Source organism: Salmo salar, chromosome ssa16, assembly GCF_905237065.1.
Source record: "Salmo salar chromosome ssa16, Ssal_v3.1, whole genome shotgun sequence".
Lineage (NCBI taxonomy): Eukaryota > Metazoa > Chordata > Actinopteri > Salmoniformes > Salmonidae > Salmo > Salmo salar.
In genome coordinates, this window is record NC_059457.1 from 9,150,071 (window position 1) to 9,175,327 (window position 25,257).

Genomic DNA, 25,257 nt, shown 5'->3' on the forward strand with positions numbered 1-25,257 from the left:
CCGTTCAATCTAGACGATGCATGGATAAACAAGCTAGATGTATAATTGTCATTGTTCAGCCACAACACTGATAAACCTAGAATATTGCAGTTCTTCAGGTCCCGTTGATAGGATAGTCGGAGCTCGTCCAGTTTGTTCTCTCTCTAGTGATTGTACATTCACCAATAGAACGGAGGGTAGAGGTGGTTTATTTGTTTGCCAACGTAGTCTCGTCAGCATGCCGTCTCATTTATCTCTTTCGCCATCGCTTCCTCTTTCGAGTCGCAGGGATTAGGGTCTTGTCCGGAGTAAGCAAAAAGTCCAGAGCTGCCGACTTGTTGAAGTAGAAATTATCATGCAAATCAAGTTTGGTAATTGCTATTCTGATGTCCAGATGCTGTTTTATGGCTACGATATGTACAAAAAAAAATTTAAACTACGGTGATCTTAACACACAAAATATCAGAATTGGTCAGAAGCCCGTAAAGGGGCTGCTATCCACTGCAACGCCATCTAAAAAACAACCATTTATGTGATAAGATATTATCAAACAATAAATGTGAAGAATTTATCGACACTGTGCGTTAGCTAGTCAGACAGTTTTAGAGGAATGGGTCCGTACATTTTTTTAAATTAACAAATATTCTGTCATATATAATAGCAACCAAAATATGAGACATTTTATGGTCTTACATATATTTTAGATGCTATTGATATTGAACATTTGTATAAACCCATAAACTGTATAAACTATAATTATGTGACAATATTTTAGGTTGACTAATTCAATTACACAATTTCAGATACATCACATGCCTTACTTTTATTTTCCTGCATAATTAAAAGCAGGAAATGAATCACCTATGACTCTACTTCCAATTAGATAGGTTTTGGATTTCTCCCTGACCGAGATGGCTGCCATTTTCACCGCATTCTGGAACTTTAAAGGGTTTGTGACATAGCCCCTCCAGTAATTTAATAGGATCTCTATGGTATGTTCCTCCATATCATTTATGGCAGGGGTATGAAAATAGATTCAGCCGTGGGTATGTTCCTCAAATCATGTTATGTTCCTCATATCATCTACTGCAGGGGTAGGCAACTAGATAACATTATTCAAAAAAAGATTTGCCTAAAAACTTTGGGGGGCCAAAAAAAACACTTGCGGGCCTGTTTTGGGCCGCCTGTTGCCAACCCCTGATCTATGGTATTACTATAACATGACAGTTTTCTATTTCTGAGTTCCACTTTCCTCCCCCTCATGCAAAAACAGCTCTGGGTATTTCCCTAGAAGCTAGAAGTCAGTGTTGTGCAGCAGTGGACCATAGCAGAAGATTAGCCCAATAAAGTAGAAATGAAGGGAGTTCTAGCCATAAAGTGGATGAGAAAATATGCTTGACTCGAGTATGCATGATGTGCTGTGTCTGACTGGCTGTGAAGAAAGTAATAGAAGTGCCACAGTCCTCTTTAAAGCCAGATTCCCTTTTTTACCAGTTCCTCCTCTCTCCCTTACTGTGACTCATGGGTGAGAAAGAAAGAACCTCTTTGTGGAGAGGACCCATGAGCACCAACGTGTGAAGTTTATATGAACATGTCAGAGTCAATTGTTTTGGGAAATTATGGTATACATTCGGAAAGGATTCAGACCCTTTGACTTTTTCAAAATTTGGATTTGTTACAGCCTTATTCTAAAATTGATGAGGATTGTTTTTATTTAATCAATCTACACACAATACCCCATAATGGCAAAGCAAAAACAGATTATTTGACATTTTTGCAAATGTATTAAATAAATTAAAACCGTATTCAGACCCTTTGCTATGAGACTCAATTGAGCTCAGGTGCATCCTGTTTCCATTGATCCTGATTGGAAAGGTTTGATTTGGGAAAGGCATATACCTGTCTATATAAGTTCCCACAGTTGACCGTGCATGTCAGAGAAAAAAACCAAGCCATGAGGTTGAAGGAGCTCCTAGACAGGATTGTGTCGAGGCACAGATCTGGGGAAGGGTACCAAAAAATGTCTGCAGCATTGAAGGTCCCCAAGAACATAGTGGCCTCCATAATTTTTAAATGGAAGAAGTTTGGACCCACCAAGACTCTTCCTAGAGCTGGCTGCCCGGCCAAACTGAGCAATCGGGGGAGAAGGGCCTTGGTCAGAGAGGTGACCAAGAACACGATGATCACTCTGACCGAGCTCTAGAGTTCCCAGACATTGTGGCCAGACATGAATTAATCAATCAATCAATCAAATGTATTTATGAAGCCCTTTTTACATCAGCAGATGTCACTAAGTGCTATACAGAAACCCAGCCTAAAACACCAAACGGCAAGCAATGCAGATGTAGAAGCACGGTGGCTAGGAAAACTCCCTAGAAAGGAGGGAACCTGGGAAGAAACCTAGAGAGGAACCAGGCTCTGAGGGGTGGCCAGTCAGTCCTCTTCTGGCTGTGCCAGGTGGAGATTATAAGAGTACATGGCCATTAAGGCAAGATTGTTCTTCAAGATGTTCAAACGTTCATAGATGACCAACAGGGTCAAATAATAATCCGTGGTTGTAGAGGGTGCAACAGGTCAGTACCTCAAGAGTAAATGTTAGTTGGCTTTTCATAGCTGATCATTCAGAGGTCGAGACAGCAGGTGCGGTAAAAAGAGAGAGTGAGTCAAACAGCAGGTCCGGGACAAGGTAGCACGTCCGGTAACAAGGTCAGGGTTACCTAGCCGCAGGCAGAACAGTTGAAACTGGAGCAGCAGCATGACCAGATGGACTGGGGACAGCCAGAAGTCATCAGGCCAGGTAGTCCTGAGGCATTATCCTAGGGCTCCGGTCCTCCGGTAGGGGAGAGAGAGAGGGAGAATTAGTGAGCCTATTTAAATTCACACAGGACACCAGATAAGATTGGACCCACCTGCACATTGACTATTGCAGCATAGATACTGGAGGCTGAGACAGGGGTGGGTCCGGGAATTCTGTGGCCCCGTCCTACGATACCCACGGACAGGGCAAACCAGACAGGATATAACCCCACCCACTTTGCCAAAGTACGGCCCCCACACACTAGAGGGATATCAACAGACCACCAACTTACTACCCTGAGACAAGGCTGAGTATTAGAGGTCAACCGATTTCTGGTTTTCCTACGCCGATACTGGTTTTATTGCAGGACCAAAAAAAAGGCGATACCGATTAATCGGCCGATTTTATTTATTTTTAATTTTTTTGGTAATAATGACAATTACAACAATACTGAATGAACACTTATTTTAACTTAATATAATACTATCAATTTAGCCTCAAATAAATAATGAAACATGTTCAATTTGGTTTAAATAATGCAAAAACAAATAATAATGTAAAAACAAAGTGTTGGAGAAGAAAGTAAAAGTGCAATATGTGCCATGTAAGAAAGCTAACGTTTAAGTTCCTTGCTCAGAACATATGAAAGCTGGTGGTTCCTTTTAACATGAGTCTTCAATATTCCCAGGTAAGAAGTTTTAGGTTGTAGTTATTATAGGACTATTTCTCTCTATACGATTTGTATTTCATATACCTTTTGACTATTGGATGTTCTTATAGGCACTTTAGTATTGCCAGTGTAACAGTATAGCTTCCGTCCCTCTCCTCGCTCCTACCTGGGCTCGAACCAGGAACACATCAACAACAGCCACCCTCGAAGCAGCGTTACCATGTAGAGCAAGGGGAACAACTACTCCAAGTCTCAGAGTGAGTGACGTTTGAAACGCTATTAGCGCGCACCCGCTAACTAGCTAGCCATTTCACAGCGGTTACACCAGCCTAATCTTGGGAGTTGATAGGCTTGAAGTCATAAACAGCGCAATGCTTGAAGAATTGCGAAGAGCTGCTGGCAACGCTGCAAAAGAGCTGCTGGCAAATGCACCAAGGTGCTGTTTGAATGAATGCTTACGAGCCTGCTGCTGCCTACTATCGCTCAGTCAGACTGCTCTATCAAATCATAGACTTAATTATAACATAATAACACACAGAAACACGAGCCTTTGGTCATTAATATGGTCGAATCCGGAAACTCTCATTTCAAAAACGAAACGTTTATTATTTTAGTGAAATACGGAACCGTTTATCTAACGGGTGGCATCCCTAAGTCTAAATATTCCTGTTACATTGCTATATTCCTGTTACAACAACCTTCAATGTTATGTCATAATTATTTACAATTCTGGTAAATTAATTACGGCCTTTGTTAGGAATAAATGGACTTCACACAGTCCGCAATGAGCCAGGTGGCCCAGACTGCTGGATATACCCTGACTGCTTGCATGGAACGCTAGAGAAGTGACACACATTCATGTTAGCAGGCAATATTAACTAAATATGCAGGTTTAAAAATATATACTTGTGTATTGATTTTAAAGAAAGGCATTGATGTTTATGGTTAGGTTAAAAAAAATTCTGCAAATGCGCTTGTTAAATCATCACCCGTTTGTCGAAGTAGGCTATGATTCGATGAGAAATTAACAGGAAATGAACAAGAATGTGTTCTTAATCTGACTTGCCTAGTTAAATAAAGGTGTACATTTTTATTTTATTTTTAAATCGGGAAATTGGTGGCCGACAATACCGATTTGTTATGAAAACGTGAAATCGGCCATTCCGATTAATTGGTCAACCTCTACTGAGTATAGCCCATGAAGATCTCCACCCGAGGGGGTGGAAAACCGGACAGGAAGATAACGTCTGTGACTCAACCCACTCAAGTGACGCACCCCTCCTAGGGACCGCATGGAAGAGCACTAGAAAGCCAGTGACTCAGCCCCCGTAATAGGGGTAGAGGCAGAGAATCCCAGTGGAGAGAGGGGAGCTGGCCAGGCAGACACAGCAAGGGCAGTTCGTCGCTCCAGTTCGTTGCTGTTCACCTTCGCACCCCTGGGCCAGACTACACTCAATCATAGGACCTACTCGAGATGAGTCTTCAGTAAAGACTTAAAGGTCGAGACAGAGTCTGCGTCTCTCACATGGCTAGGCAGATCATTCCATAAAAATGTTGTTCTATAGGAGAAAGCCTTGCCTCTAGCTGTTCTAGGGACAGTAAGGAGGCCTGCGTCTTGTGACCGTAGCGTACGTGTAGGTATTTATGGCAGGACCAAATCAGAGAGATGGGTAGGAGCAAGCCCATGTAATTCTTTGTAGGTTAGCAGTAAAACCTTGAAATCAGCCCTAGCCTTAACAGGAAGCCAATGTAGAGAGGCTAGCACTGGAGTAATATGATAAAAATGTTTGGTTTCAATCAGGATTCTGGCAGCCGTGTTTAGCACTAACTGAAGTTTATTTAGTTCTTTAGCCGGGGAGTAGGGTATTGCAGTAGTCTACTCTAGAAGTGTCAAAAGCATGGATTAGCTTTTCTGCGTTTTTGGACAAAACTTTTCAGATGTTTACAAAGATGGGGAAAAAAGCTGTCCTTGAAATATTCTTTATATGTTCGTCAGAAGAGGGATCAGGGTCCAAAGTAACGCCAAGGTCCTTCAGTTTTATTTGAGACGACTGTACAACCATCAAGATTAATTGTTAGATCCAACAGCAGATCTTTGTTTCTTGGGATCTAGAACTAGCATCTCTGGTTTGTCCGAATTTAAAAGAACATTTTGACGCCATCCACTTCCTTATTTCTGAAACACAGGCTTCCAGGGTAGGCAATTTTGCGGCTTCAATGTTTCATGGAAATGTACAGCTGTGTGTCGTCCGCATTGCAGTGAAAGTTTACATTGTTTCTCCAAATGACATCACCAAGATGTAGAATATATAGTGGTCCTAAAACGGAACCTTGAGGAATACAAACTTACAATTTATTTGTCAGAGGACAAACCTTCTACAGAGATGAACTGACTTCTTTCTGACAGATAAGATCTAAACCAGGCAAGAAGTTGTCCGTGTAGACCAAGTAGGGTTTCTAATCTCTCCAAAAGAATGTGGTGATTGATGGTGTCAAAAGCAGCACTAAGGTCTAGGAGCACTAGGACAGATGCAGAACCATGGTCTGATAACATGAAAAGGTAATTTATCACCATCACGGTTGCAGTCTCAGTGCTATGATGGGGTCTAAAACCAGACTGAAGCATTTTGTATACATTGTTTGTCTTCAGGAAGGCAGTGAGTTGCTGCGCAACAACTTTTTAAAATGTTTTTGAGAAGAATGGGAAATTCGATATAGGCCTTTATTACTCCCACTTTTAGTGAGTTTGGTACACATCCGGAGGATAGGGAGTCATTTATTATGTTCAGCATAGGAGAGCCAAGCAGACAGAATCCACTCCTCAGTAAAAGACACATGACCGCGGCACGGACTGGGAGACTAGTCAGGATCGAGGGAAAGATGAACGGAGCAGAGTACAGAGATCTTTTCTTTTTTTTACCCCGTTTTCTCCCCAATTTCATGGTATTCAATTGTTTCATCGCTGCAACTCCCATACAGACTCGGGAGTGGCGAAGTTTGAGAGCCGTGCGTCCTCCGAAACACAACCCAACCAAGCCGCACTGCTTCTTGACACAATGCCCACTTAACCCGGAAGCCAGTCTCACCAATGTGTCGGAGGAAACACTGTGCACTTCGCGACTGTGTCAGCGTGCACTGCGCCCGGTCCGCTGCATGAGTCGCTAGTGCTCGATGGGACAAGGACATCCCTGCCGGCCGAATCTTCCCCTAACCCGGATGACGCTGGGCCAATTGTGCGCTGCCCCATGGGTCTCATGGTCGCGGCTGTCTGCGTCACTCGGGAGCCTAGACTCGAACCCAGAATCTCGAGTGGCACAGCTAGCACTGCCTCAGACCACTGCGCCACTCGGGAGGCCCATACAGAGAGCTCCTTAATGAAAACCTGCTACAGAGTGCTCAGGACCTGACTGGGGCGACGGTTTACCTTCCAACAGGACAACGACCCTAAGCACACAGCCAAGGCAATGCAGGAGTGGCTTCGGGACAAGTCTGTGAATGTCCTTGAGTGGCCCAACCAGTGCCTTGGCTTGAACCCATTCGAACATCTCTGGAGAGACCTGAAAATAGCTGTGCAGCAACAGTCCCCACCCAACCTGACAGAGCTTAAGAGGATTTGCAGAGATGAATGGGAGAAACTCCCCAAATACAGGTGTGCCAAGCTTGTAGCATCATACTCAAGGCTGTAATCGCTGCCAAAGGTTTTTCAACAAAGTACTGAGTGAAGGGTCTGAATACTTATGTAAATGTTATATTACAGTTTCTTATTTTTAATGAATTAGCAAACATGTCTACAAACCATTGGGTTAACTGCCTTGTTCAGGGGCAGAACGACAGATTTTTACCTTGTCAGCTCGGGGATTCAATCTTGCAACCTTACGGTTAACTAGTCCAACGCTCTAACCACCTGCTTTACATTGCACTCCACGAGGAGCCTGCCTGTTATGCGAATGCAGTAAGAAGCCAAGGTAAGTTGCTAGCTAGCATTAAACGTATCTTTTAAAAAACAATCAATCAATCATAATCACTAGTTAATTAACTACACATGGTTGATGATATTACTAGTTTATCTAGCCTGTCCTGCGTTGCATATAATCGATGCGGTGCGCATTCGCGAAAAAGGACTGTCATTGCTCCGTGTACCGAACCATAAACATCAATGTCTTTCTTAAAATCAATACACAAGTATATATTTTTAAACCTGCATATTTAGCTAAAAGAAATCCAGGTTAGCAGGCAATATTAACCAGGTGAAATTGTGTCATTTCTCTTGCGTTCATTGCACGCAGAGTCGGGATATATGCAACAGTTTGGGCCACCTGACTCGTTACGAACTAATTTGCCAGAATTGTACGTAATTATGACATAACATTGAAGGTTGTGTAATGTAACAGGAATATTTAGACTTGGGGATGCCACCCGTTAGATAAAATACGGAACGGTTCCGTATTTCACTGAAAGAAAAAAAAGTTTGGTTTTCGAGATGATAGTTTCCGGATTCGACCATATTAATGACCTAAGGCTCGTATTTCTGTGTGTTTATTATGTTATAATAAAGTCTGATTTGATAGAGCAGTCTGACTGAGCGATGGTAGGCACCAGCAGGCTCATAAGCGTTCATTTAAAACAGCACTTTCGTGCGTTTTGCCAGCAGCCCTTCGCAATGCATTGCGCTGTTTATGACTTCAAGCCTATTAACTCCCAAGATGAGGCTGGTGTAACCGATGTGAAATGGCTAGCTAGTTAGCCGGGTGCGCGCTAATAGCGTTTCAAACGTCACTCGCTCTGAGACTTGGAGTAGTTGTTCCCCTTCCTCTACATGGGTAACGCTGCTTCGAGGGTGGCTGATGTCGATGTGTTCTGGTTCGAGCCCAGGTAGGAGCGAGGAGAGGGACGGAAGCTATACTGTTACACTGGCAATACTAAAGTGCCTATAAGAACATCCAATAGTCAAAAGGTATATGAAATACAAATCGTATAGAGAGAAATAGTCCTATAATTCCTATAATAACTACAACCTAAAACTTCTTAACTGGGAATATTGAAGACTCATGTTAAAAGGAACAACCAGCTTTCATATGTTCTCATGTTCTGAGCAAGGAACTTAAACGTTAGCTTTCTTACATGGCACATATTGCACTTTTACTTTCTTCTCCCACACTTGGTTTTTGCATTATTTAAACCAAATTGAACATGTTTCATTATTTATTTGAGGCTAAATTGATTTTATTGATGTATTATATTAAGTTAAAATAAGTGTTCATTCAGTATTGTTGTAATTGCCATTATTACAAATAAATAAAAAAATCACCCGATTTTTCTTCTAATAATAGGTATTGGTATCAGCGTTGAAAAATCTTAGTCGGTCGACCTCTAGTGTAGATTAATGATTTTTTTAAAATTGTAATCCATTTTCAGAATAAGGCTGCAATGTAACAAAATGTGTAAAAAGTCAAGGGGTCTGAATACTTTCCAAAGGCACTGTAAATCCACTTCACTTACTGTAGTTCGTTAACCAAAATACACTGCTCCAAAAAATAAAGGGAACACTTAAACAACACAATGTAACTCCAAGTCAATCACACTTCTGTGAAATCAAACTGTACACTTAGGAAGCAACACTGATTGACAATACATTTCACATGCTGTTGTGCAAATGGAATAGACAACAGATGGAAATTATAGGCAAATAGCAAGACACCCCCAATAAAGGAGTGGTTCTGCAGGTGGGGACCACAGACCACTTCTCAGTTCCTATGCTTCCTGGCTGATGTTTTGGTCACTTTTGAATGCTGGCGGTGCTTTCACTCTAGTGGTAGCATGAGACGGAGTCTACAACCCACACAAGTGGCTCAGGTAGTGCTGCTCATCCAGGATGGCACATCAATGCGAGCTGTGGCAAAAAGGTTTGCTGTGTCTGCCAGCGTAGTGGCCAGAGCATGGAGGCGCTACCAGGAGACAGGCCAGTACATCAGGAGACGTGGAGGAGGCCGTAGGAGGGCAACAACCCAGCAGCAGGACAGCTACCTCCGCTTTTGTGCAAGGAGGAGCAGGAGGAGCACTGCCAGAGCCCTGCAAAATGACCTCCAGCAGGCCACAAATGTGCATGTGTCTGCTCAAACGGTCAGAAACAGACTCCATGAGGGTGGTATGTGCTTACAGCCCAACACCATGCAGGACGTTTGGCATTTGCCAGAGAACACCAAGATTGGCAAATTCGCCACTGGCGCCCTGTGCTCTTCACAGATGAAAGCAGGTTCACACTGAGCACGTGACAGACGTGACAGAGTCTGGAGACGCCGTGGAGAACGTTCTGCTGCCTGCAACATCCTCCAGCATGACCGGTTTGGCGGTGGGTCAGTCATGGTGTGGGGTGGCATTTCTTTGGGGGGCCGCACAGCCCTCCATGTGCTCGCCAAAGGTAGCCTGACTGCCATTAGGTACCGAGATGAGATCCTCAGACCCCTTGTGAGACCATATGCTGGTGCGGTTGGCCCTGGGTTCCTCCTAATGCAAGACAATGCTAGACCTCATGTGGCTGGAGTGTGTCAGCAGTTCCTGCAAGAGGAAGGCATTGATGCTATGGACTGGCCCGCCCGTTCCCCAGACCTGAATCCAATTGAGCACATCTGGGACATCATGTCTCGTTCCATCCACCAACGCCACGTTGCACCACAGACTGTCCAGGAGTTGGCGGATGCTTTAGTCCAGGTCTGGGAGGAGATCCCTCAGGAGACCATCCGCCACCTCATCAGGAGCATGCCCAGGCGTTGTAGGGAGGTCATACAGGCACGTGGAGGCCACACACACTACTGGGCCTCATTTTGACTTGTTTTAAGGACATTACATCAAAGTTGGATCAGCCTGTAGTGTGGTTTTCCACTTTAATTTTGAGTGTGACTCCAAATCCAGACCTCCATGGGTTGATAAATTGGATTTCCATTGATTTATTTTTGTGTGATTTTGTTGTCAGCACATTCAACTATGTAAAGAAAAAAGCATTTAATAAGATTATTTCATTCATTCAGATCTAGGATGTGTTATTTTAGTGTTCCCTTTTATTTTTTTGAGCAGTGTGTGTGTGTATGTATGTATGTGTGTGTGTGTGTGTATATATATGTATATATATATATATGTATGTATGTGTGTATATATATGTGTATATATATTTAAACTCATGTCATAGCTGACACCCCATTCTTTCTGCAGACATATTTGAATCTTAATTCGAAACAAATATTTAGAGTTTTTGGAAAACGTGGTCACATAAAAAAACGGGAGATTTTTACCAAAATTCAATTAGCAAACTTTGCATCGGCGCAGTTCTTCCGGTAAATGTGTTTTTGTGAAATGTTCAATGGAATTTGTTTTTATTAATCCTTGTGCATAGGGTTGTAAGGTTTGTCAAACTTTTGAAGTCAATGGTATTTGTTTGTTAACAGTGAAAAATCTGTTTCTCAGCTAAATTCCTTTATCATGGAATTGCACAGAGGTGAGAGAACAGCCCTAAGGGTTGGTAATGGGGCAAACCCTGTCATGCATCTAGTCTGTGTCCCAAATGGCACCTTGCTTGGGCCATTTTGTGCCAACATTGTAGAACTCTGCTTGCCATGGACCCTAACAACTGGTGTAGGGTCCATGCTCAAATCTGCTCATCGGCCTACGCATGTTTGTTTTTTTCTCGAGCATCATATAGCCCAGAGCATTGGCTATGTCGGCCTACCCTAAGATTTCATGAGATCTCCTAGCCTGGCGACTTCAGTTTGTGTCAGCTTGGTGAAAATACCAATGTCCCTTGTGTTTGTGAGAGGGACCTGTGCTAAACTGACCCTCAGATGTCTCTATACACACACACACACACACACACACACACACACACACACACACACACACAGCGTAGCTAGATCCAACTGGAATGGGGGCCTTAATTTAGAAGTTGTGTGCAGTCAGTAACATGAGCACAGAAAGCAATGTTTGCCATTCCTTTGACAGGCCAGGCTGCCCTACCCTACCAATCGCTCTAGTTCGCTTCAACATTTCTGCTTTCAATAGCCACCAATCTGAAAATGTCAACCTTGGATGTTGTTTTGGGGACTCTTGCCCCCTGTCTTGGGAGAAAGTCTAAGCCAGGGAAACACTACAGAACCTCACCAGGCAGCTGTCCCTCAATGCTCCTAACACTGAGCTGTCCTCGAGTCACCAGAGCTGCCTGGACCTTTCCAGGCTGGCCAAGTAAGTTAAGTGTCAAGAGCGGGCTAGCATCAGCACAAGTGCACTCTGTACAGGTGCTGCTAGTCAATATATGTCAGGGTCAGTGTTTTTTCTTGATCAAAAATGGGCTTAGGTGGTGGAGGGCTCAGCCGCACCCCCATCTTGGCGGTGTAGAGAAACTTTGGCTTTAAAATGCAAATTTCCTGCAATTCTTCACAGTTCTCCATGGAGCTAAGATTTATTTTGACCGTTTTAAAGCTTATTTCCTGCAATTGTACATATTTTGCCATGACGCTGAGAAATTATTTTGCCATTTTAAAGCCTGCAATTCTATGCATTTTGCCATGGCTAAAGCTGTGTTCTTTTGCTCAAACATAATAACAAAATCAATACTGCTAATTTCATTGTTTTGGGAATGTTCTATTCTCCCTGACTGTTTAGCTTTTATTTTGGTGATTGTTATTTCTTAAAGATGATATTATTTAAAAATATATATGCCCATTATCTTTTCTACATACTTAATCTGGTTTTAGTCATTTAAGTTTATACTGTTTGGCCCACCCAAGGATTTCAATGGCAGAAATATTCCTGAGGGTACTAGGGGAAGGCATTGAATCCCAAGGAAGTAAGACTAAGACAATTAGGTTAGTGTAGGACTATAACATGATCAAGTGTGTTAGATTAGAAGAAGCCTTTGGGAGGAATGACCGCTCTGCTCATTCAATGAGCAATCTGATCCTAGCCTGCTAAACATCCCTGGCACTCCAGGTGCACTCATTAATAGGGTTTCCCACTTTCCATAGCAGGAAAGTTTGGTTAATGGCCAGGCTGTAGATTTGAATAGTCTTTATATTTTCTGTATTTGAAGTTTGAATTCATGCAAATGGTACAAACGGAGTTATGAATGATGTCGGCGCATATGATACTACAACCATACTGTAGCTGGAGTGAAAAACATTGGGTTTCAGGCCTGTAGACTCAGATTCACAGCTGGTGAATTAGGCCTAACTACTAAGCTTTTAGTGATTTTGTATGTAGTAAGTAGGCCTATCACCAATGTTCCCTCTATATCAGCCCACTCAGAGAAGCACAAGGTTGAACTTCACTCAACTTTCTAGAGTTTTCCCCTTTTTTAGTTACCATTATCAATGTTTCGCTCTACTGTTGGATTTGTGCTCAAATCAACTCAATATTTGCCTCTTTCAATGTAACATACCAAAACAGTTCTGCATACTAAGTCTTGCATAGTTTAACTGAGCAATATATTTTCTTGTAGGCAGAGTGCATTGGAGTAGGTTCTATTGCATTGACAGGCAAGACTCAGGCTCATACTCTACACAGACCGGTGCGCCATAACCAATCAGAGCTACAGTAGGCCTATATGCAAATAGCCATTGCCATACAGTGCAGTCGGAAAGTATTCAGACCCCTTGACTTTTTCCACATTTGGATACCTTATAGCCTTATTATAAAATTGATTCAATATTTGTTTAATTTCTGCACATAGTACCCCATAATGACAAAGCAAACACAGGTTTTTAGACATTTTTGCAAATGTATTGTCTTGGCTGTGTGCTTAGGGTCATTGTCCTGTTGGAAGGTGAACCTTTGTCTTAGTCTGATGTCCTGATCACTCTGGAGTAGGTTTTCATCAAGGATCTTTCTCTACTTTGCTCCGTTCATCTTTCCCTTGATCCTGACTAGTGTCCCAGTCCCTGCCGCTGAAAAACATCCCAACAGCATGATGCTGCCACCACCATGCTTCAGTGTAGGGATGGTGCCAGGTTTCCTCCAGACGTGAAGCTTGGCATTTAGGCCAAATAGTTCAATCTTGGTTTCATCAGACCAGAGAATCTTGTTTCTCATGGTCTGATAGTCTTTAGGTGCCTTTTGGGTGGCTTCCGTCTGGCCACTCTACCATAAAGCCTTGATTGGTGGAGTGCTGCAGATATGGTTGTCCTTCTGGAAGGTTCTCCCATCTCCACAGAGGAACTCTGGAGCTCCTTAAGAGTGACCGTTGGGCTCTTGGTCCCCTCCCTGACCAAGGCCCTTCTCCACTGATTTCTCAGTTTGTCTGGGTGGCCAGCTCTAAGAAGAGTCCTGGTGGTTCCAAACTTCTTCCATTTAAGAATGAAGCAGGCCACTGTGTTCTTGGGGACCGTCAGTGCTGCAGACCTTTTTTGGTACCCTTCCCCAGATCTGTGCCTCGACACAATCCTGTCTCAGATCACTACGGACAATTCCTTCAACCTCAAGTCTCATAGCAAAGGATTCTAAATACTTATATAAATAAGATATTTCAGTTTTTTTAATGCATTTGCAAACATTATGGGGTATTGTGTGTAGATTAATGAAAATATTTCGTTTTTTTATTTATTTTATTTAATCCATTTTAGAATAAGACAGTAACGTAACAAAATATGGAAAAAGTCTAGGGGTCTGAATACTTTCTGAATGCACTGTATATGGACATGTGCCATTCACTTTGAACTAGACTGTGTTTACAGCATGAGCCGTTGCAAGTAGATGCGCTTGTTTTGAGATCAAAGCGAGAGCTGCATGTGCACATTTGTTTATATTATTTGCTAGTTAATGAATTATTAGCCCATTTATAGCTAATTTTGAGTCTACAATGGGTAGCTTGCTTCCTACAAGAGCACACAATGTGTGCATTTCTAGCCATCTTTGAAAAGCGAGTCAGGTGAAGAGCTTTTTTTTTAGGGGCAGTGTTGTATTTTGAGACTGGCTTGAATAAGCTAAGTAGCCAATAGGCAGAAGGTAGCATAATTTGTCTGGTTCTCTCTAATAATGGTATGGGGAATAATTATAAAATTAATTAATTTCTTGCATCAAACACATTTTCAATCACCTCCTTGTCTGAAGGACAAATGGATAAACAGGTTAATTTCAATCCCTGCATGTCGTTTTGAAAAGTCTCATGGAATGTAGGCCTACATTTAACACCACAAATTTGCTGCTACTGTAGGCTGAATGATATAACTGCTATTTCCATGTTAAAATGTTATGGGAGGCATTTTTCTCCCTTATTTTTTATGGTAGGCCTCTGGTTGGCCTACATTATGATGAAATAGCCACAATAACCTACTTGGCCACTGTTACTTGAAGCATGCACAGCCTCAGTGTTCACAGTAAACTCTCACTGGAATTTGCACAGAAATGTCACAATGTTTATGTTGGGCCCAGCAAACCTGAAATTTGCCCAGTGCCCCTAAAAGATGTATTGAGGAAACTTTGCCTATCACATCATCAATTGTAGGCTATTTTTTTCCCCCATCCATAGGTTTTGTTCAGGAGATATTTGAGCATTTATTCTCCTTGTATTAAGCCATTGAGTCTATTTGGCATTCCAATTCCATGCAGCCATGTCTATATAATTATATTCCTCATCTGGTTTGGAGTGCTTGGCATTCCTCAGGGCTATATGCAGTCTCCCTTGCACTCGCTGTCTCTGGAATGGAATCAATGTTTGGTGCCAGGCGGAGTGTGTCTGTGTGCGTACATCTACCTTACTAATGGTTCTGACACTCAACATTTTGTTTGTACTAGAATTGAGTCCCACACTTCATTGTAACCTTTTATTTAACTAGGCAAGTCAGTTAACCTGTTAGGGCTAGGGGGCAGCATTGACACGGCTGGATAAAAAACATACCCGATTTAATCTGGTTACCACTCCTACTCAGTAACTAGAATATGCATATACTTACTACATATGGATAGAAAACACCCTAAATTTTCTAAAACTGTTTGAATGGTGTCTGTGAGTATAACAGAACTCAAATGGCAGGTCAAAACCTGAGAGATTCCTTTACAGGAAGTGGCCTGTCTGACCATTTCTGGAACTTCTTTGCCATCTCTATCATTTACTAAGGATCTCTGCTCTAACGTGACACTTCCCACGTCTTCCATAGGCTCTCAGAGCCCGGGAAAAAACAGAATGTCGTCATTCCAGCCCCAGGCTGAAACACATTATCGCCTTTCTCAAGTGGCCCATCAAGAGACACTAGCTTATGCGCGTGACCCCGACCGCCCCCGCCTTTGGGATTTTTTCCTCTGTTTGCCGAAAAGGAGATTCCCTGTCGGAATATTATCGCTTTTCTACGAGAAAAATGACGTAAAAATTGATTTTAAACAGCGGTTGACATGCTTCGACGTACGGCAATGGAATACTTTGAATTTTATTGTCAGGAATTGCGCCAAGCGTGTGACACTTCTTTACTATTTCGGATAGTGTCTGGAACGCACGAACAAAACGCCGCTATTCGGATATAACGATGGATTATTTTGGACCAAACCAACATTTGTTATTGAAGTAGCTGTCCTGGGTGTGCATTCTGACGAAGACAACAAAAGGTAATGACATTTTTATAATAGTAAATATGATTATGGTGAGTGCTAAACTTGCCGGGTGTCTAAATAAGCGAGCCCGTGATGCCTGGGCTATGTACTTAGAATATTGCAAAATGTGCTTTCACCAAAAGCTATTTTAAAATCGGACATATCGAGTGCATAGAGGAGGTCTGTATCTATAATTCTTAAAATAATTGTTATGCTTTTTGTGAACGTTTATCGTGAGTAATTTAGTAAAATGTTAGCGAATTCCCCGGAAGTTTGCGGGGGGTATGCTAGTTCTGAACGTCACATGCTAATGTAAAAAGCTGGTTTTTGATATAAATATGAACTTGATTGAACAAAACATGCATGTATTGTATAACATAATGTCCTAGGGTTGTCATCTGATGAAGATCATCAAAGGTGAGTGCTGCATTTAGCTGTCTTCTGGGTTTTGGTGACATTATATGCTGGCTTGAAAAATGGGTGTCTGATTATTTCTGGCTTGGTACTCTGCTGACGTAATCTAATGTTTTGCTTTCGTTGTAAAGCCTTTTTGAAATCGGACAGTGTGGTTAGATTAACGAGAGTCTTATCTTTAAATGGCTGTAAAATAGTCATATGTTTGAGAAATTGAAGTAATAGGATTTTTAAGATTTTGAAAATCGCGCCACAGGCTGGCAGTGGCTGTTACGTAGGTGGGACGAATTCGTCCCGCCGGTCCCATAGAGGTTAAGAACAAATTCTTATTTAGAATGACGGCCTTCCCCGGCCCAATTGTGCACAGCCCTATGGGACTGACAATCACAGCCGGATGTGATGCAACATGGATTCGAACCGGTGACTGCAGTGATGCCTCTTGCACTGAGATGCAGTGCTTTAGAACGCAGCGCCACTCGGGAGCCCAAGTTCATTGCCTCATAAAATTAGTAAGGGAAGGCACAGCTTTCAAAATGTCTCACTCATTAACTTACTTTATGCCCCAGTCTCCAGCTTTCATGTAAGCTTCTTATTCAGAGGATAGTTCCTCAAACATTTCAGATTTTCTAACTTGTAAGCTGTATCTCAAGAGTTAGGCTTCCTTTCCTCATCAACTTCTCCCTCATGACCACAACCTCTGAGCACTTGATGAACAAAACAATGCAATCTAGTGGAAACTATCAAGTCCTCTTACCTAGCAAGGTTCTGGAAGGAAAGGAGACAACCAAGGTTGAGACACGGCCTCAGAGTGGAAAAGCTCCACTAAATACCTGCCATAAGTCAGATAAGACTCCCTTCAGAGGAAATTAAGCTACCATTCTCTCTGTGGCCAGTAGGTGTCACTAGCGTCAGAGCCTAAGCAGTACTGACCCAGTTATCTGAATGGTGACCTAATGTAGGTAATCAAAGCGTTGCTAAACTTCCTTTGTGGGCGCCTCATTCTTCTGCTCATGCCTGAATGGATAATTTAAAGAAAGAAAGATGAATAAATGTCTGGTTATCAAAGGCTGCCATGGGCTGTTGTCTAGTCTAAGTACTGAATGGGAAACATCCATTTATGACACCCACACACACACATTTAAGTGCTTACGAATAAATACAGAAAGTCACCTACGCCTATCTACACAACACATTGTTCCTTACTGTAGAGGCTATCTAGGCTTACAGTTAAGTTTTATTATATAAACATCATTGCATAACATTAGGAAATGAGATGCTCTTTACATGATGAGGGCAGCATGTAGCCTAGTGGTTAGAGTGCTGGGCCAGTAACCGAAAGGTTGCTAGATCGAATCCCCGAGCTGAGAAGGTAAAAATCTGTTCTTCTGCCCCTGAACAAGGCAGTTAACCCACTGTTCCTAGGCCGTCGTTGTAAATTAGAATTTGTTCTTAACTGACTTCCCTAGTTAAATAAAGGTTATTGAGGAGGAGCACAAATGAACATAAAAATACATGGACACAACTGTAATCTGAAGTAATTTTTTGGTTAAAAAGTTCAGATTTGACCACTGGGCACATTAGTTAAGAATTTAAGAAATGACCACAGCTACACTACAGGGTCAGTCTGTACGCTCTAGGTAGAAAGGACAGTTTGTTATTTATGTGTGACTGATTGGCTGTATGTATTGTCCCCCATTTCACAGGTTATGGTGGTTTGGTTTTGTGATCAGAGCCTGGAAAAGGCTCCCTTCCTTCAGTAGCCGAGTGAAGTCACTTCTTAGTTGTCGCCTCATCTCTTCTTGCATCCGGGCTGGGGTATTCCAATGATACAGCAGCAGCTTCTCTGAAGTCCTACCATGTCTTTGATCAGGTTTTTTGGGAGAACTGCCCAAACCATAGCCAATAAATCCAGTAGATGGTGCTGACGTCATCCACAAGTATTTTGAATTTGAAGATTGCCATAATGCTGAATAGCACCAAAAAAATCGCTAAGGATCATGGGGAAAGTGGCTGTAACTAGCAAAGGATCATGGTTGAAGTAGTCGTTTTCATCCTGCCTGAGTCAACCGGAGCTGCCTCATAGCCTGCTGGCCCGTAATTGGTCTGTCAGCATGTAGTCATGTGTGACGACAAATGTAGTAGTCAGATTGTATCAGTATTTAATAAAATATCTTGATTTGTAGCAAACTTTTAAATAATTCACTGTGGGGATCGAACACATTTTTGTGCCAAAACGGTCGATAGTTCTTCTGCCGATCGTACTTTACATAGACCAGGGCTTTTGGCACCGCTAGGTTGCTACGCAGTAGCCTCCCAGCAAAGCTTGTGACTTCATGCTCCAGACCGGCCACTGGGAAAAAGGTGAACCATATTCCAGGACAGGCCTGATGAATATATATAATCTCTCTCAGTTTATTAGGTACACCCATCTAGTACCGGGTCGGACCCCCCTTTGCCTCCAGAACAGCCTGCTCAATTGGTATCAAGGGACCTAATGTGTGCCAGGGAAACATACACCACCAGCCTGTACCAGGCAGGATGGGTCCATGGACTCATGCAGCTAACTACAAATCCTGACTCTGCCATTAGTATGACTCAACAGAAACCGGATTAAACGGACCAGGCAATGTTTTTTCCAGACCTCAATTGTCCAGTGTTGGTGAGCTCATGCCTACTAGAGCCACTTCTTGTTTTTAGCTCATACGAGTGGAACCCGGTGTGGTCGTCTGCTGCAATAGCACATATGTGACAAGGATTGACGAGTTGTGCGTTCCAAGATGCCACTCTACACACCACTGTTGTATTACGGCGTTATTTGTTTGTTGCCCACCTGCTGGCTTGCGCGATTCTTGACGTTTTTTGTTTGTCACTCCATTCTCGGTAAACCATAGACACTGTCGTGTGTGAAAAGCCCAGGAAGGGGATTGTTTCTGAGATACTGGATCCGGCGTGCCTGGCACCGACGATCATATGACGCTCAGGCGCTTCGGTCACTTGTTTTGCCCATTCTAACATTCAATCGAACAGTAAGTGAATGCCTCAATGCCTGAGTCGCTGAGTGTAGGAGCAATCAGTTTACCTGGAAGGTGTCCACACGTTCCACTGCCTGGCCGTTCAGGACAACAGGAGGAAGAGTCAATCTGTTTTTTTAGGCTTCCTGAGGCTTATAACCATTCCTTTAGCTTTCGGTGCATTGGCTGTGAGGAAGTATGTCTGACCCCAGGCTGTGGCTGCTTCCACAGCAGCTTGCATCTGGCCTGATAGAAAGTCCATTAGATGTTCAGAAAGGGTCGGATTGTCCGCATACTTGATGGGTTCAACACTAGATGGCATCCGGTTGAGAACAAACAGGAGCGGGAATGGGACTCTGCCTTGGGGGACCCAAGCCTGTACTGGCTAGTCCTCTTATTAGAAGTTGCCCCACTTAACTGTTTGCACTCTGCCCTGAACAGCCATACGTGCTTTGAAGTGCTAAGGGGGTGTAAAAGTTGTCAATGGTTGATAGTGTCAAAGGCCCTTGTGAAGTCAATGAAGGTGGCGTTGACATTAAATTTGGAGTGAGCGTCGACAGCGTTTTTGCCAGCTTTGTACTATGTGCAGCAAGACTGTCAGTGGATCTGCTCTTCATGAAACAATGCTGCAGACTCTGTTTCCTTTATGAAAGAATTATGAAGGACCTAATACTAGACTTTTCCAATACAGCTCAGAAGGGAGATCTGATGATAGTCCTGGGGGAACTGTGGTCTGCCTTTCTTGGCTACCGCATAACCGGTGAGTCTTTTCCACTGAGTGGAGAAATGTTTAGGCAAGCATTGAACAAGTAGGTCAAAACAGGGGCAAGCTCCTCACTGTATGTTTTGAGAATCTAGGCATGGATGCTGTCTCTGCCAGCTGATTTCTCTCCCGTTGACCTTGCAAATAAGTTCCTTGACCTGTCCAATACTGTAGTGACACGTCCAATACAGTAGTGATGTTTGCTAAGATCCTGTCTTCAACCTCCGAGCTTGGGATGTTGCATGTGGCGTCCTTCCACACAGAAGAAAAGTGAAGACTTAAGGTTTCATGCTCTTGTGTCATCTTCCCCCACTCTGGTCTTCTGCAGCTCCCATCAGCTTTTTATTGGACTTAAACCAGTTTCCACTGTCCTTGGTCCTGAGATGTGACTTCATCCTCGTAGTATCTCTTCTTAGCATGTTGGATGAGATATACCACTTTCGAACAGTCTCTTGCACTCAGTTGGGTCCTAGGTTTCCAATCATATCTGCCTATCGACAATGAGCTCCTTTATTTGAGTAGCCATCCATGTTGCTCCTTTTGATGGGAAATGCCTGGTTGAGGATAGGAGTGCGAACTTCATTGACGATGTCAACTTTAGCTTGCACCAGAGGAGCTTTGTACACTGCGCTGAAATCTGCTGTGTTGAGTTGGAGGCCTAAGAGCCTCTTAGATTCAGGGATGCAGCACCCTCTGAACACTGATCTGACCATAGGCCTGCTGACCAGAGTGTGGTTTGATGGTCAGAACTACCAGTCAAGCGCAGGTGGGCTGGCTTAAGGCATCCGCATGCTTCCCAATACGAACAGTTCGTGTTTATATCATGACAACATTTTGTGACGTTTTGGTCTTGTGGAAGGTTTTGTTTGGGGCTGTTCGTGCACACAATTTTTCTCGAGGTAAGCAGAATTTCGGTAACTGAAGTCTACACCCCTTTGTCGGTCATTTTTTCTTTAACCTTTTATTTAACTAGGCCTACCAAAAAGCAAAAGGCCTCCTGTAGGGACGGGGGCTGGGATTAAAAATAAATTAAATGAAAATATAGGACAAAAAAACACATCACCACAAGAGCGACAACACAACATAAAGAGAGACCTAAGACGACAACATAGCATGGCAAAGCCTCTTAGATTCAAACACACAGCATTTCTCCAATGGTCAACAGTAGGGATTCTTCAATTAAGTGTTGTCATTCAATGATAGACGACTTGTTTTCATGCAAATCTTTTCACTTGACCCTGCACCAAATATTTTAATGTAAAATTGCGCAACTAAGATCTCTTAAAAAAAGTACATTTAATGACAGATTTCTTGAGTTACATTAATTCTGACTATTTTGAGGAAGTGTATGGTGTCTCAAGATTGACAAACATTACTATTGCAGCTTTTTCTCATTTTGCATGCTTAGGTCTTTTAAGGGAGTATGTGAGCACATTTGTTCGAATAGCCTAGCCGAGTTAATCTAGGCGCCAGGCGAACCAAAGCATGCGGATGCCTTTACAGGCCTGTGATGGAGTCAAGTTGATTGGAGCCTCTAGTTGGTTTTGACACCACTTGTTTTAGTCCAAACTGAGTGCACAAATCAAATTGTATTTGTCACGTGCCAAATACAACAGGTTTAGACCTTACTGTGAAATGCTTACTTACAAGCCCTTAACTTCTCTGGGATATGTGCTAGCGTCCCACCTCGACAACAGCCAGTGATATTGCAGGGCGCCAAATTCAAACAGAAATCTCATAATTAAAATTCCTCAAACATACAAGTATTATAAAAAAATTTTTAAGATAAACTTTCTGTTAATCCAACCACAGTGTCCGATTTCAAAAAGGCTTTACAGCAAAAGCAACCCCTGCTATTATCTGAGGACAGCACCCCATCAAACAAATACAGACAATCAGAATTCAACCCGCCAGGCACAACACAAAAGTGTTAAATAACATATAATGCATGCCTTACCTTTGAAGATCTTCTGTTGGCATGCCAATATGTCCCATAACCATCACAAATGGTCCTTTTCTTTCTCTATTACTTCCGTCATTATATATCCAAAATGTCCATTTATTTGGCGCGTTTTATTCAGAAAAACACCGGTTCCAACTCGCGCAACATGACTACAAAATATCTCATAAATTACCTGTAATCTTTGTCCAAACATTTCAAACAACTTTCCTAAAACAACTTTTAGGTATTTTTTTACGTAAATAATCGATACAATTTAAGACGGGATAAACAGCGTTCAATACCGGAGGAAAACAATGTGGAGCATGCTTTCTGGTCACGCGCCTCTATCAAACAGTACACCCCTCGAGCCTCGTTCTGAACAGCCGTACTTCTTCATTACACAAAGGAAAAACGTCAACCAATTTCTAAAGACTGTTGACATCCAGTGGAAGCGATAGGAACTGCAAGCAACTGCCTTAGAAATCTAGGTTCCCAAAGAAAACACATTGAAAAGAGAGTGACCTCCAAAAATAATTTTCCTGGTCGGTTTGTCCTCGGGGTTTTGCCTGCCAAATAAGTTCTGTTATACTCACAGACATCATTCAAACAGTTTTAGAAACTTCAGAGTGTTTTCTATCCAAATCTACCAATTATATGAATATCCTAGCTTCTGGGCCTGAGCAACAGGCAGTTTAATTTGGGCACGCTTTTCATCCGGACGTGAAATACTACCCCCTATCCCAAAGAAGTTCACCAACAATGCAGTTCATAAAATAGTTACAAAAGTATTTACTACATAAGCTAAAGTTAAAAAAAAAAATATCTAAAATAAAGACTCAATTTGAAACCAAAAAATAAGTAACACAATAAAATAACAATAATGATGCTATATACAGGGGGTACCAATACTGAGTCAATGTGCGGGGGTACAAGTTAGTTGAGGTAATTTGTACATGTAGGTAGGGTAAAGTGACTACGCATAGGTAATAAACTGCAAGTAGCAGCAGTGTAAAAACAAAGGGTGAGGAAGGGGTTCATGCATATTGTCCGGATGGCCATATGATTAATTGTTCATCAGTCTTATGGCTTTGGGGTAGAAGCTGTTAAGGAGCGTTTTGGCGCTCCGGTACTGCTTGCTGTGCATTAGCCAAGAGAACAGTCTATGACTTGGGTGACTGGTGTGGGCCTTCCTCTGACACCGCCTAGTATATATGTCCTGGATAGCAGGAAGCTTGGCCCCAGTGATGTACTGGACTATATGCACTACCCTCTGTAGCGCCTTACGGTCGGATGCCAAGCAGTTGCCATGCCAGGCGGTGATGCAACCGGTCAGGGTGCTCTCGATGGTGCAACTGTAAAACTTTTTCAGAATCTGAGGACCCATGTCAAATCTTTTCAGTCTCCTGAAGGGGAATAGGTGTTGTCATGCCCTCTTCGACTTTCTTGGTTTGTTTGGACCATGATAGTTTGGTGATGTTGACACCAAAGAACTTGAATCTCTCGACCCGCTCCACTACAGCCCCGCCGATGTGAATGGAGGTGTGTTTGGCCCTCCTTTTCCTGGAGTCCACTATCATCTCTTTTGTATTTCTTACATTGAGGTTGTTGTCCTGGCACCACATGGCCAGGTCTCTGACCTCATCTCTAGGCTTTTTCATCGTTGTCTGTGACCAGGCCTACCACCGTTGTCGTCAGCAAACTTAATGATGGTGTTGGAGTCGTGCTTGGCTATGCAGTCGTGGGTGAACGGAATACAGGAGGGGACTAAGCACGCACCCCTGAGGGGACCCCGTGTTGAGGATCAGCGTGGCAGATGTTATTGCCTACCCTTACCACCTGGAGGCAGCCCATCAGGAAGTACAGGATCCAGTTGCAAAGGGAGGTGTTTAGTCCCTAGGTCCTTAGCTTAGTGATGAGCTTTGCTGTACTATGGTGTTGAATGCAAAGCTGTAATCAATGAACAGCATTCTCACAGGTTTTCCTTTTGTCCAGGTGGGAAAGGGCTGTGTGGAGTGCGATTTTGAGATTGTGTCATCTGTGGATCTGTTGGGGTGGTATGCATATTGGCATAAGTCTAGGATTTCCAGGATGATTGTGTTAATGTGAGCCATGACCAGCCTTTCAATGCACTTCATGGCTACCGACGTGAGTGCTACAGGGCAGGGCGTTAGTCATTTAGGCAGTTTACCTTTGCTTTCTTGGGCACAGGGACTATGGTGGTCTGCTTGAAACATGATGTTATTAGACTCGGTCAGGGAGAGGTTGAAAATGTTAGTGAAGACACTTTCCAGTTGGTCCGCACATGCTCTGAGTACTCGTCCTGGTAATCCGTCTGGCCCTGCGGCCTTGTGAAAGTTGACCTGTTTAAAGGTGTTGCTCACATTGGCTACGGAGAGTGTGATCACAGTCGTCGAGCATAGCTGGTGCTCTCATGCATGCTTCAGTGTTGCTTGCCTCGAAGTGAGCATAAAAGTCATAAAAGCCTTTCTGGTAGGCTCGCGTCACTAGGTAGCTCGTGGCTGAGTTTCCCTTTGTAGTCCGTAATAGTTTGCAAGCCCTGCCACATCTGACGATCGTCAGAGCTGGTGTAGTAGGATTCAATCGTAGTCCTGTATTGATGGTTTGTATGTTTGATGGTTCGTTTGAGGGCATAGTGGGATTTCATATAAGTGTCCAGATTAGTGTCCCGCTCCTTGAAAGCGGCAGCTCTAGCCTTCAGCTCGGTGCGGATGTTGCCTGTAATCCATGGCTTCGCGTTAGGATATGTACGTAATGTCACTGTGGCAACGACGTTGTCGATGCACTTATTGATGAAACCGGTTACTGAAGGGGTATGCTCCTCAATTCCATTGGATCAATCCCAGAACATGTTCCAGTCTGTTCAAGCAAAACACTCCTGTAGTGTAACATCCACATCATCTGACCACTTCCATTTTGAGCGAGTCACTGATACTTCCTGCTTTAGTTTTTGCTTGTAAGCAGGAATCAGGAGGATATAATTATGGTCTGATTTGCCAAATGGAGTGCGAGGGAGAGCTGTGTGTGGAGTAAAGGTGGTCTAGAGTTGTTTTTTTTTGGGGGGGGGGGGTTCCCCCCTCTGGTTGCACATGTGACATG

At 43.0% G+C, this 25,257-nt stretch overlaps 1 protein-coding gene across 11 annotated transcripts in view; it reads left to right on the top strand.

Moving 5' to 3' along the window:
- Window positions 1-25,257, top strand: part of LOC106573121 (suppressor of tumorigenicity 7 protein homolog) — an 83,965-nt gene that overhangs the window by 11,914 nt on the left and 46,794 nt on the right. For 2 of the 11 annotated variants that reach the window (XM_045696897.1, XM_045696898.1), the window contains exon 1: window positions 11,456-11,675. The exons of 6 other annotated variants lie outside the window; for them this stretch is intronic. In XM_045696897.1, coding sequence (XP_045552853.1) covers window positions 11,510-11,675 — 166 coding nt within the window. In that variant the 5' untranslated portion in view covers window positions 11,456-11,509. Of the gene's footprint in view, window positions 1-11,453; window positions 11,676-25,257 lie in introns of those variants that run through there. 3 more of the 11 variants (XM_014147830.2, XM_014147831.2, XM_014147832.2) reach the window with 2 other exon arrangements.